The sequence below is a fragment of the Tetrao urogallus genome, assembly GCF_951394365.1.
Source record: "Tetrao urogallus genome assembly, chromosome: 14".
In the NCBI taxonomy this organism is placed as follows: Eukaryota; Metazoa; Chordata; class Aves; order Galliformes; family Phasianidae; genus Tetrao; species Tetrao urogallus.
This window is the reverse complement of record NC_136827.1, coordinates 12,393,654-12,407,049: the sequence shown is the minus strand read 5'-3', so window position 1 is coordinate 12,407,049 and position 13,396 is coordinate 12,393,654. Positions and strand designations below refer to the sequence as shown.

General features: G+C 54.3%; 1 protein-coding gene across 1 annotated transcript; it reads right to left on the bottom strand.

The window, feature by feature from the left end:
* Nucleotides 1–565: 565 nt before the first annotated feature.
* SPARC (secreted protein acidic and cysteine rich) lies at nt 566–3,574 on the bottom strand (the record flags this gene model as incomplete). The annotated part of the gene is made up of 9 exons (XM_079542360.1): nt 566–594; nt 749–897; nt 1,625–1,773; nt 1,999–2,132; nt 2,266–2,386; nt 2,541–2,662; nt 2,843–2,927; nt 3,199–3,249; nt 3,518–3,574. 9 exons carry the CDS (start codon nt 3,572–3,574, stop codon nt 566–568), a joined length of 897 nt encoding a protein of 298 aa, XP_079398486.1.
* Between the last annotated feature and the right edge of the window lie 9,822 nt (nt 3,575–13,396).

Genomic DNA, 13,396 nt, shown 5'->3' with positions numbered 1-13,396 from the left:
TTGTTAAATTCAAGCCCTGGGAATGAAACTTATGGGGGGGGGGGGGGGGGAAAGGGGACCAAAAAGCAAAATGACATCCTGCCTTTTTGTGCCTTCCTCAGCTCTCCCCATACCACGAGCCGGGTGGCCACAATGTCACCTGCAGCTCTGCTCAGAAAGCCCCATTTCCCACATCTTCTGACTCTGCCTTCCCTGCGGGCAGTCTGTGCTGTTAGTCAGGAGTTAACAGGAGTCGGTCTGAGAGCGAATACAGAGATGGAGCAGATATTTAGGACAGGAACAGGGTTGGTCAATTGTGAAGACACATTGGAGAGAGAGAGAGAGAGAGAGAGAGAGAGAGAGAGGAGAGTGAGAGCAGGTGGAAGTAGCTGGTGGGTAATCTAGTGGTAACAGGTTAGCTATGAAGGACTGTTATTTCTCTTAGCACCCATACTACATATGTTTAGACCTATATTAGCACCTTGTTCCCAGGGAAAACAAAACAAAAAAGCGATTCAAAAACCGAAGGAAGTGGGAAGGTTAAAACAAGACAAAAGTTGGCAGTAGAGAGGAGGAAGCTGGGGCTTTAGATCACCAGATCCTTGTCTATGTCCTCTGTGGAAGGAAAAGAGAGAATTGAAGTTAGAGGACAATGCTGCCCTGCAGGGGTCACTCCTGCACCCCCACTTCTCCCCTGCGTTCCACTCCCAGGAACCGTTGCTTCATCCCAATGGGGGCTTTTAGAAGGGGTCTGCAGGCAGGTACTTACTCTCCTTAATGCCAAAGCAGCTGGCCCATTCCTCCAGGGCGATGTACTTGTCGTTGTCCAAATCGCAGGCCTCAAAGAAGCGGGTGGTGCAGTGCTCCATGGGGATGAGTGGGGCACGGAGTGGGGCCAGCTCAGTGTGGGACAGGTACCTGCCAAGGTCCCATACTGTCAGCATCTTGCTGCTGGCTGTGGGAGCCAGAGCGGGACCCCAGCCCTCACTTTGTTTTGAACTCCTAGAGGTGTTCTAGGCCAGGTTGGACGGGGCTCTAGGCAGCCTGGTCTAGTATTAAACGGGGAGGTTGGTGCCCCTGTATGTGGCAGGGGGGTTGGAGATTTGTTGAGGTCCCTTCCAACCCTGGTCATTTTGTCATTCTGCCAGTGCCCTCCCAGCATCCACTACTGAGCACTGTCATGGATGTGTGTCTGGTTATGCAGCCAGCTGTGCTAGTCATTAAAGAGCCTGTGATGGAGGTGCTCACTGGCTGCTCCCTCCATGGGGCTGTGTGTGCAATTGCTCCCAGACACGTGTCCAGCTCACAGCTAAGCCAGCAGCCGCTCTTTCAGCTGCTGAAGTTATCCCTGTGGTCTTTGGGTGGAGGTGTTTTAGGGAACTGTCACCCAGCAGTAAATCTGAGAATGCTGAAACTCCACCCAAGAGAGGTGGGAGCAGCAGGACCCTCTTTCTGCAGCAGAGCTGTTGGCAGAAGGTGAGGCTGCCTCTTCCCCAGCTTCACCCCAGCCCTTGCCAGATGTGCTCAGCTCTTGTTCTCCATCATACTCTTGTCACGCCTCCAGCTTGCTCTAACTCCTGCTGCCACCAAACCACCTTGGGCAGGGAGAGGTGCCAAGTGCCCATCCTACTCTGCCAATGCTCACCCATCGATGGGGTGCTGGTCCAGCTGCCCAAACTGCCAGTGCACGGGGAAGATGTACATGTTGTAGTTCTTCTCAAAGTCGCGGGCCAGCAGCTCCACGGTGTGGTCACCGGCCTCCAGGCGCTTCTCATTCTCGTGGATCTTCTTCACCTGTCATAGGGGAGATTGGGGGCATTTGTCAGTGGGGCTGCACGTGGGGTGCCAGCATTTTGAGGGAGAGTTCTCTGGGTGCATGGAGAAAGTTGCAGGGTTTAGTTTGGTGTTTGGGAACGACGCAGTGGTTTTGGTGCACAGGTGTGTGTGGGGTTGCCCCCCCGGGCTCTGTTGGTAGGGTGAGCTCCTGGGTTCCCTCCCCTTGAGGGAGAGTTCCCTCACCTTGAGCTTCTGCTTCTCGGTCAGCAGGTTGTTGTCCTCATCACGCTCATACAGGGTGATCAGCACATTCTTCAGCCAGTCCCGCATGCGCAGGGGGAACTCTGTCAGCTCAGTGTCCAGGCAGGCAGGGATGACTGGAAGCCACACACAGCGGTCAGTATCCTCCCTCCCTCTCCCTGAACCCACGTGGACTTCTGCTTAAACCCTGGTCTAAGGGGCTGTGCTCAGGTTAGCCGTCCTTTTGACTAAGGCAAGGATCCCACTTACATTTGCAGGGCCCAATGTAGTCCAGGTGCAGCTTGTGTCCCTTCTTTGTTCCCTCCAAGGTGCACTTGGTGGCAAAGAAGTGGCAGGAGGAGTCATAGGTCTTGTTGTCGGTGCCGCAGACCTGCACAGGATGGGGAGATGCTGTGTGAGAGCCTCCAGAAGAGGCACGACTTCTTCCTTGGGGTGGACAAGGGGACCTGCCACCTCTGGAGCCAGCTGTGCCCCTTGGGGTGTCCCTCCCTGCTCCCACCCATCACCCAACTTCTTGCCCTCACCTTCTCAAAGACGCCGGAGGTGGCTGGGCAGCTGGAGGGGTCCTGGCACACACACATGGGTGAGTTGTTGTCGTCCACCTCGCACACCTTGCCGTGCTTGCAGTGATGGTTCTGGCAGGGATCTGGGACAAACCAGGAGTGATGTCAGAACCTGCCCTGTGCTCTCCCTTGGGAAACAGATCCTATCCTTTGGGCTTTTCCTGGGCTTCTTTAGAGTGACTGTGTGTCTCCTATCCCAGGAAGGGATGGCATCTCCGCTTGCTAGAGGGCAAAAGCTGTGGGGCATGGGAAGAGTGACTCACTCTCTGCGACGATCTCCTCTACATCTTCTGTAGGCTCCTCAAACTCTCCCACCTCCACCTGGACAGGGTTGGCCCCTACAGGCTCCTGCAAAAGAGGGCATTGTGTCCATGGGGTGTGCACAGCCCCCACTGCCCTGTGCTTTAGAGATGCTTTGGAAGAGCTGATGCAAGAAGTTCTTCCAGACAAACATTGATACCTGGAGGAAGAAACCTGAGAAACATCGCTCATTTCCACTATGGGGAATTTCCACAGCACAAGGGAGAGCACCCCAAGGAAAGCTTTCCAAGCCTTTTGCTCTTCCCAGGGCACTGTGTGCCATGAGGGATGGGTGATGGGGGGAAGTGCAGTCACCTACCTCTGTGGTGAGGTCTTCAATCACCTCCGTCTCATCAGGCAGAGCCTCTTGCTGCAGGGAAAAAGGACCATGAGCAGGGGGTTTTTGGGGACAATGATCCCAAGGTGATCACACCCTGGGGCAGGTGGCAAGATCACCTTTGGATTTCTACCTCCCCCATCCTTTGGGGACTATAGGAGAGTGTGAAGCTGCTCTGTCCTTCCCGTGGTGGGAGCGGGGTCCCAGTTTTATTCATTGTAAAAGAGAATCCCCGTTGGATGCATCGGGAGTCGCATACGTCCCTGTTGGGTGCAGCAGGGAGGGAGGCTCCATTACTCACCGGAGCTGCCAGGGCTTTGCCTGCCAGGCAGAGGAGGAAGAAAATCCAGGCTCTCATCTTTCAGCAAACCCTGAATAAAGGAGAGGAAGAGGAGGGATGAGCAATGAGGACACTGGAGCTCCCTGTGCCTCTCAGCTCCATGCTGAGCTCACAGCTGGCAGTAAGACATGCAGAGAAGGCTGCTTGCTCTATTTCCTGCCTTGTCTGGTCAATCGTGCAGCTCTACATGCTGGCTTTTCTGGCTGAAACCTTAGGCCAAATACTGTTTCCAAGACAAATTCTTTTTATTTTGCAAAGTGAGAAGGTGAGAGTTTAGACTTTTATCACTCTCCAGGATGCATTAGAAGAATTGCACGAAGATAGCTGTTCACATTTCCCTCACAGGAATTATTTCAGACCAAAAAAAAAAAAGCTAAAAGCCCCTGCTGAGAGCCCCAAGAACAGGCAGTGAAAGTCTCCATGATTTTGTTTGTCATTCGAAGAAAGCGGAGGAAGGCAAGAGGGAACAGAGGGGCAGGCTGCTTGAAGATTAAATCTCTTAGAAAAATGCTTCCCACTTGGACTCTGTAGAGGTGGCAGGGATCAGGCATCCATCTCTAGCACCCCAAATGCTGGAGTTTCTGCTATGCTTTTTCTCTTTCCTGCTCAGACCTGATGGTCCCAAACTGGCATGAAGGGCTACGATGTGATCTGGGAGGAGAGCTGCAGCTGTGAGCTCACCCTGTGTGCTCCCTGCTTCCTGTTTGGCAGGATGGAGCCCCCCAGCTGGGTGCTGGATATGCCAGCAGCATCCCATGCTCCCCGGTGGGATACCTGCTCCTTCTGCCCACTGAGGTGATGCTTCCACCACCACTGAAGTCAGTTCTCCTGCTGTTCTTCCCTTTACTCCCCCTGTGTGGATGTGGCTGGGGGCAGCCCTCTGTCTTTATTTGCTTAATAGGCTGTTGAGGGCCCTGCCTGGACCTGACTGAAATGGCTGGCTCTGCCCTCCTGGTGAGGTGGTTTTTGGGAGAGGAGGTGGAAAAGTACTGAATGTGGCCATTTCCTCCCCTGCTGCCATCCCCTGTCTTGTAAGGGCTGCTCCTGGGCTTCTCCCAAGGGGCTTGTTTGCCTTGGAAGGTGCTCTGAGGTTCAATGATGCTCTGTGGGCAGAGCCCAGCCTGGAGGAGAGGCCATGGCATGTGCACGTGGAAGAAGAACCCAACCCAGACCAAGGCCCTCTCAGATCATTTCCCCAAGCTCCTAAAGCACTGAGTTTCAAAGTCTGGGCACGCAGTGAACCGGGGTCAGGGAATTACATGCTTGCTAGGAGCCAGCAGACAGCTGGAGCTGCCGGTGTTGTGTTTGGAGGAAGAAGGAGCATGAAGGAGTCTGAGCAAACAACTTGCCGAGCCGTCCCATGCCAGAGATAGGAAAACAAGTTTATTTGAAAAACAACATCTTCCTGGAGTCAGAGGCTGCACACAGAGGACGTTGCAGTATTTGTGAGACCCTGACTGTTTTGCAAGGGCTCAGCCTTTCCTGAATATCTGATGGCCAGAACTCCTGAAATAACAGCACAGGAGCCTTTGACGTTGCTCTGGCAGAAGAGCACGGCTCACTGTGCGAGTCAATGCGTCCCTCCCTGTGGGCCTGCCATGGTTCTGCTATCCAAGAGGATGCTACCAGCCAACAGCTACCAACAGGAGGCAGTGCTTTCTAAGAAGCCAGAACCTCCTGGGCATAGGGAATATGCCAGGCAGAAAGTGTTCTGTGCCAATGATGGCATTTGAGGGCTGGCGCAGGTGTGGCGTTGGCACAGCAGAGAAGCTGCTCCCTGGTAGCTGGAACCGTGATGAGCTCAGAGCTGCGTGCAGGGGCTGTGGAGCAATATTCCCTCTGCTCTGACTGGGTTTTATGTGGGGAGCAAGGGGGAGGTCACAGTGGATCGTCCCCATGGCCCAGACAACACTTGACCCTACTTGCATCCTAAGTGAGGCCTTCATCTCCCAGCTGCTGTGTAAACACGTGCTTGTGGCTCCCATAAATGCCTCTTGATGGGTCTGCTCAGTCCTAGATGTCTCCTCCCATCCCACCAGAGTGCTTCTGTGGGTGGAGGAGGACAGGGGATGGAGGAACCTGGTCCATGTGGCACTGACCATGGCCAGGGTTGCATAAGCCCCACGGGATGCCACGTTAGCGTGGGGAGGAGCCTCCTCCTGGCCACTTTGACAGCTCCTCCCTGAGGCACAGGACAGGCAAGGACCCCAGGCCCACTGCAGAGGGTCCCCTCACACACTGTGGGCTCGCAGGGCCAAGAGAAATTCCCTCCAGGCCATGCACATGCTTACAAACATCCTCCCCACCACATCTCCCCATGCAGTCACTGAAGGCACAGCCACCCACTGCTGCACTATTAGCCCATAAACCTTGCAAACAGTTATTGAGGTGCTGCGACTGCATTTATAAACGCAGCAGATCTTTACAGAGCTCACTTCTATCAGGGGGAGAGCCCTCGTGCCAGCACAGCTGTGTGCTGGCCTGAAGCTGTCACAGCTTGCCTTGTTGCAAATTGCATCCAGTTAAAGCAGCACCAAGAGAATAGCATAGATGAGCCCCTTGCAGGCTGCACTTGGGAAGAGGAAGCAATGCAGCTTTTGGCTGTCCTGCCTGAGCTTCTCCTTTTGCTGGAGTGCCGCGCCAGGTGCAAGCGGGTCCCTCCGGCTCCCGGGGAGCACGGAAAGCTGATCTCTCACTGATGCGCAGCTCCACAAAGCAGAAAGCAAAGAAACCTCCCCCCCAACACCCCGCTAAATACGCTGCAAAAATGCGAACCATCTTCAAAGCATTCCCCGGGCTCGCCCTGCCACAGCCGCTGCGGCGATAACAGCCCCGACATCCATCCGAGCAGCGGACCCAGGAGGAGTTTCCATGGGAGCCGACATTCCTCCGGGGCTGAGTCATGGAAGAGCAGAGGGCTGAGGAAGGAGGGGCTTGCAGAAAGCTTGAAAAGTTTATTTCTGCTCTTCCCCCTCCCATCACCGCCCGCATCCCGGCTCCTGCCGATGTGGCAGACAATAGCCGGGCTGCAGCAGCTGCGCACTGCGCGACAGCTTTTAATTTCCACGTAAAACCCATCCGGCCCACCCTGTCGGGCTGCCGCGGTTTATTGTTGTCCTTGGAGGGGATGGCGGAGCGTTTCGGGCTGTTCCGAGCGCCCGGTGCTTCGCTCACCTCCCCGGTGCCCCCGATTTCACCGCAGCTCGAAAGCGCTGCGTTTCTTTGTGCTGGGAGCTGAGCTCCCGTCCCGCTCGGTGCGCTCCGTCGGGGGCACAAAGAACCGAGTTTAAGGCTGAACGTCACCGCACCCAGAGGTCGGCTGCTGCCTTTAAAGGAAGAGAGCCCTGGGCTCTTCTGCCTGGACGGGGGTTGAGGCTGACTGATTCCAAGCCATCAAAGCTAAGCCAAAAAAGAAAAGAGCTTTGTCCTTCCTCCCCCGCCTCTCCCTCCGACAGTTGAGCAGCTGGAGCTAAGCAGCCAGCAGGACCTGGAAAGGTTTCGAAATCTGCTCGGAACAGAAAGCTGAGTGTCTCGTTTTGTTGTTTTCGCAGGAGAAAACGAGAGCGGCCGCACTGAGATAAAGCCGAGAGCTCTTTTGTTCGTCCCCCCAGATATCCCGGTGAGTAACATCGCTGCCTCAGCCCGGACTGCGCACGCTGGGGCCGATTTGCTGCAGGTCGGTTATTCTTATGGGCCCCTTCCAACTCGGGATATTCTGTGTGTCCTGACCTCGGTAGGGAAATAACCCACAGCCCAGAGGGGAGAAAGGTCGGGTAATTAGGGGTGGCCAGGTGACACTAAAGCCGGGGGTCTGGCGGTGAAACTGAGCGACAGTTTAAGAGCTGAGATGCTGCAAAGAGAAGCGAGAAAAGAGGCAGGAGGGGTCCCCAAAGGCATCGCACGGCGGTGGTCGGGGCTGAGTGTCACGGGGAGGGGGGGGAAGGAGCGGGGCTCTGGCCGTACCTCGTAGTCCTGAGCAGGGCTGGGGGAACTCCAGGAGCTGGGAAGGACTGGAGGAGTCTGCAGGTTTTAGAAGGAGGCAGCAGGAAGGCAAAGTGTGGGCTGGGTTTCCTCTCCTCCTCCTCCTCCTCCTCCTCCTCCTCGCTATCTTTCCAAATCGGTCCCTTCCTCTCCCTCTCCCCGCGGTGGGCTGTCCCAGCTCCAAGTGCGGGCAGAGGCGCGGCCCGGAGCGCAGGGCAATCCAGAGAAGTCAAACGGACGGAGGGGCTGAAGGGGACCCTGAACCCCCTACGCACATTGCTGAGATGAATGTATCAGTTCTCTGGGAGGAAAACCGTGTCCCTGCTCGGTCTGTGCAGCTTCTGGAACTGTGGCTTGCATTAAAGCATGAAATGGTGTTTTGCAATAGTTTGGTCTCTGAACTGGTGCGTTCTGTTCTCAGGAGGGTGCAGAAGAAAGGAGAAGGGGCATTGCTCCTCCATTCTCTGCTGCCATAAGGAAATGCCTTGTGAGAAGGAGGAGGAAAACATGATCCCCTTTTTCCAGAGTGCAGAGTGTTATGGCGTGTCTGAGACATGCTCCCAGGGGGCACAGAAGTGCTCAGCTGGGAGAAAAAGCAAAACCCCCATCCTGGAAATTTGCAGGCCAGTTCAGTCTGATATCACTCGGTATTCTGACCTTGCAGCCCATAACTCAGCCTGAGCAGCTGCCCAGCCAGAGTCAGCCAAACAGCCAAACCTTTCAGGGCTGTTTTGCGCTTCTGTTCTTCCTGCTTAGGATGAAGTCCCCAGCACCCCTCTCCTTGCATTTCACCACAATAGACAGCATGGCCATGGTGCTGCACTGCAAAGCAAAAGCAGCAGCTAAGAAGGGAGGCTGTTGGTTGCTGGAGTTTGGGTGTCCCTGAAGAGTGTCTCTGCTCCCGGTGCTGGCTCCTGGCTCTACTGAGTGCCTGATACTCTGATTTATATCGTCAGCACAGCCCTCACAGCACTTCTGCTGCATGTGGAAGGAGCAGATATCAGCACAAACATCTGTATGGCCAAAGGGAAGCAAAAGATAAACAGAACAAAAAGGAAAAGGCAAGGGAAAAAAGAGATTGTGGTGGGGGTTGTGTCACCACTGCCACTTCCCATTGAGATGAGGAACATCTGCAGTCGGGATCCTGGGAAGGTGAGAGGGAAGATCCCTGTATGTGGCTGCATGCTGCCTAAAAGCCTTTCCTGGATGCTGTGTGGATGCTGCTGCCACCCTCATGGACATCCCAAAAGGGAACACCTCTGTGCCCATGGAGGTCACTTGGTGACGGTGTCTGATGCCACGTGGGTCCTTCTAATAGGAACAAGCACACCTGGAGCACCTTTTGCTCCTCAGCTCAGTGTCACTCATGGGTTCTATGGCTCCAGATGTCACATATCCCCAGGATCCAAGTTTCATTTGGCTGATCCACACCCGAGGAGTTGAATGCTCTCTGTGCTGGATTAGTCACGGCTCGTATTGAAGTCATACAGCTGTTGGTAGTTCTGTGGAGGAAGCAAAAAAAAAAAAAAAGAGACATCTGGAAAGAATTTTAGGGAGGGGAAAAAAAAAAAAGCAAGAGAAAAGAAACCACGTTTTTGTAACTGACAACGTGGCAATTGCTCAGTGCGCTTTAGTGCAGCCCAAAGCTAAGCCCTCTTCTAATAGCTCAGACAAATGGCAGTGCCAGGAAGATAATTATAACAGGGATCAGGGATTTCTTTACATACGTGGCGGCTTAAACCCTGGGTTTGGGAGAAAATCAATGAGAAGCCTGGTGCAGCAGTGCAGCCACTTCTGGAAATAGGGTGGCATGAGGAGTCCTGATGTCCTCCTGGTTATGGGGAAGAATGGGACCCCCAGTGTGGGGCATACTGCCCAGCCTGAGAGGATGACAGGGATTGGGAGGCAGAGCTGGAGCAGCTGGCTGGCTCTGTGACCTCAAGCTTTAAGGAGCTGTAGAAATGACGGAGAGCTTGCAAAAAACAGAGCCCTCTCTGCATTCACAAGGCTTAGCAGGGCTGTCGGAGATGAGATGTCAGGCTGCCAAGAGAAAGTGTGGACCTCACACATCTTGAGGATCATCAGATGTATCTGAAGCTCAGGTGCCAGGCAGAAGGTGGCCCAGGGTTCTCATCATCTTTGCAGTGCTTGTGGTGTTTTGCCCTGCTCCTGGTCCTGCTTGGTGCTTCCTGCACCCCACGGCACCCTGACACTCCACTGGAAATGCAAACAAGAGCAGAGTACGTGGGGCTTGACCTCAGCTTGCAGCAAAGCCAAGAGGTTTGCAGGCTGAGGGCTGAACTCGAGATAACCCCAGTTCCAAATCCAAATTTCTTCATCCTCCTGGAAGCCCCTTGGGCAGATCTGGGCTGGAGCAGTGCAGGGAACCCTGGGGCTCCCCAGAAGGTGAACAAATCTACTCTAAGGGAAGGAGAGAAAATTGAGTGGTGAAGATACAAAGGGGTTCATAACCCTGCAGTCACAGACCTGCTGATGGAACAGTCTTCCCTGCTCTCAGCTCTGGGAGGAAGAGCAAAGAGTAGGAAAGGAAGAACTTTCCCAGGAGTGTTTTTGGAGAGCAGTGCTCCTGCATTTATCGCTGGTGGATGCTACTGCCAAAGAACAAACCCAAAGTGCACACAGATAGGCAGGGTGCCCTGGGATGTCTGTGGGAATGTTGCTCGCTGAGATGTCATTGATCACCGTGCAGTGAGCTCAGGACACACAGCTGTGAGCTGCAGCCATGGGGTGCAGTGGGGAAGGATGGAGTGGGAGGGGAAGATGAGTGAATGAGCGAGTGTGGAGCACTGCTTCTCCCAACATCTCTTCCAGTGCCTGTTCCTGGAGGGCTCTGCAAGAGGGTAACACAGGTGAGCAGGCACTGGCTCTGCTTGAGGCAGATGGAGAGAGAAGAGTGGCTGTCACTGCAGATTTTCAGCCGGAGGGCTGTGGGAGGGGAGGAGAAGCCCAGCTGTGCGTGGCTCTGCAGTGAGTCACAGCCCGGCAGCAACTCTGTGTTCCCGCTGTGTGCGTGGGCTCCTCCATGGGAAGGAGCCTTCACCCTTTGCTCAGTGTGTCCCTGCATGAGCCCAGCATCTCCAGTATCCGAAGGGCCTCATTGCCTTTCCTAAAAGGACTTCCTTGCTGCAAGGGGCTGTTCTGCATTTCTTCATGAACACGGGAGTGCTGTGTGCCTGGGCTGTGGGGTGAAGGCTCAGCCCAGCTTCTTGGCTCTGGTACATGTGATGTGCAGAATGTGCCACAGAGCTTCTGAGAATAGTGCAGCGAATGCTGGAGGCTGCAGGTAGCCCCACCTTGCTTCAAGTGTTTGCCTAAGGTGCACTCCTGAATCCTTCTGGGGCTGACAGGTGCAGCTTGGCAGCTCCTGAAGCTACAAATAGAGCTACTTGAGGAAATACACATTAATCCACCTTCCAGCCCCTGGGACACAGAGCAAAGGAGGCTGGTGGGCTGCAGGGCAGCTCCTTGGCATGGAAATGCAGCAAAGAGCCCCCAAAGGCTTGAATGCTTGAAGGGCTCGGGAAGGTCTCTGGGATCAGCTGCCTCCACTCTGGCACCCCAGTGGGGCTCAGCAGGGCCCATGGTGAGTGCTGGAGTACCCCAGGAGCACGCAGACACTCTGGGAATGTGCAGCTTTCAATCTGTTGCTCTGACACTTTCTGCTGGAGCCAAGCTCACTTCAGGACAAGCCCTGGCTTGAGGTGTCCCAGATGATCGTGCTGGGCTGCCAGATGCAAGAAGCTTCATAAACCTCCTAAAGCAGGAGACAAAACGGAGTTGGTTTTGGCAGGACATATTTGGGAGGATCTTGTGCAGAGGGAAAAAGGAGTCACAGGTGGGCTCAGAAATGAGCAAGGGTTGTGTAGGGGAGACAGGAAGAGATGCTTTCTGACAGCAGGGCCGTCATCTGTCCCAAGCTGATTTGTAAGGGTTTCACTTTTCAGCATGAAAGAAACCAGAGAGGACACTAGCTGAAAACATAGCAGGATGCTGTGTTCTGCATATGAGGGCATATGCAGAAAATACCTCATCACTGCTCCAGTGTGATGAGTTCTGGGGAGCTCAGTTTAGCCCTGAAACCTGTTTACTTCCCTTTGAAAACCACTGCCCAGCTCGGCTGGGTTTGGCAGCAGTACTGGGGCTGTAGGAGGACCTGGGGCAGCTCCGTGCCTGTGGGTTTGGGCAAGGTGGGACGTGGTCAGCCCCAAAATAGCAGAGGGCTGCGGGCGAGCGCTGTGACTTTCCATCCCCTGCCCAGCTCAGGGCTGCCTCCCTCTCTTGGGACCTTCTGCTAAAATTAACAGTGCTGCCCTATGCCCTGCTTTGCTCTATCGGCAGCTGTCTGAGTGGATGGGGAGGGGGTGGAAAGCACACTTAAAAAAGCAAAAGTGTTAGATACGGATAATTCCCCTTTAAATGTCTCACTTATGGGGGGGGGGGAGGAAAAAACAATAAAAGTCATGGAAAAATGTCTTTACTTGCAGTATGAACCTTGGGGAGGTCCCTAGGCTCTTTCCTTTGTGATGCTGTGACTGCAAATGAATTAATTATATGAAGAGTCTGCAAAGAGCAGTGAGAAAACTACAGAGGAGTGAAATGAGCATTGGTGATGCCACACCCCCAGTCCCTTAATTTCACCACTCTTCTTCATCCGCAGGCTTAGAAACAAGGAATGTTATGGAGAATGTTACAGCTCCCCCACCACGACTGTGGAATCTGGAATAAGAGTTGGAGGCTTTCTGCCTTCTTCCCCCTGTGGGGGGTGAATTTTGAAACCCTCCTCCCTGGGTTGGGCTGCCCATTGTTTTGCAGGGCGATGATGAGTGGTGCTGGTTCCTGCCTAGCTTCCCTCTGTCTGAACGTGGCCCTTCCAGTGTCTGTCCCATGGCTCCTGCTGTGCCCAGGAGGTTTGTGGAGGGGGTGGCCCTGGCTGACCCCTTTCTGGGGGTGCATGGTGCTGTGCATGGGCCCTTGGTGAGAAGCCTTAAGGAATCAGAGCTGGCCTCTTGGTTTCCTCAGCTTTGTGTCCTGATCATCACTTTGACATACGCCAACCTCAGGGCAGGGCGAGCTTGGAGGACTGCTCCTGAAACTGGAAAGCTGAAAATCCTCCCCCCCCCCCCCCCCGTGGTTGGAAGGCCACAGAGAGGGCTCTGGATGTGCCACATCTCTGCTTTCTTGGCTTCTCCGCTGGCAGAGGAAAAGCTGAATTAAGAAAGCAAACGGAGAGGAAACTGGGGAGGAATAATGGCGGCACTGTGTGCTGAGGACAGCTCTGGACTCAGTCCTGTACTGGTTGCCCTGGAAATTGGATGCTTCCCACTGAGCTGCCCACTTTGCTGGCTGCTGCTGGGAGGGGAGCAATGTCCAGAACCACCAGGGAGGAAAAAACAAAGGGGAATATGGATGCATATGATGGTATCAGGGTTTTCTCCATTAAGGGAGACCCCAAGCTCTTTTCCCTATGCCTTTTTGGACAGTCGAAAGAAGTAAACCCTACCAGCTCAGCAAACACAAAGTGAGGCAAAATCCAAGCACTCTGGGGGCTGGCTGTGGGTCTGCAGCCCTGCAGTGGGGCTCATCCACAGAACCTGGGAGCCAGCGTGGTGCTCAGCACAGAAACAGCAGCCCCAGAAACACAGCATCTCTAGGAAGAAGCAGTGGACCGATGCTTCAATCCAACCAGGCAGCAAAAGACTCCCTGCAATCAGTGCCCAGCACCACCTTTATGGGCACTGCAGTGTGTGCCCCCTGCAGCACCCTGTCCCATGCAGCCTTTTGATGCCAGCACTGCACTATTATTATTATTATTTAAAGGTATGCACAAGAGATTAAGCC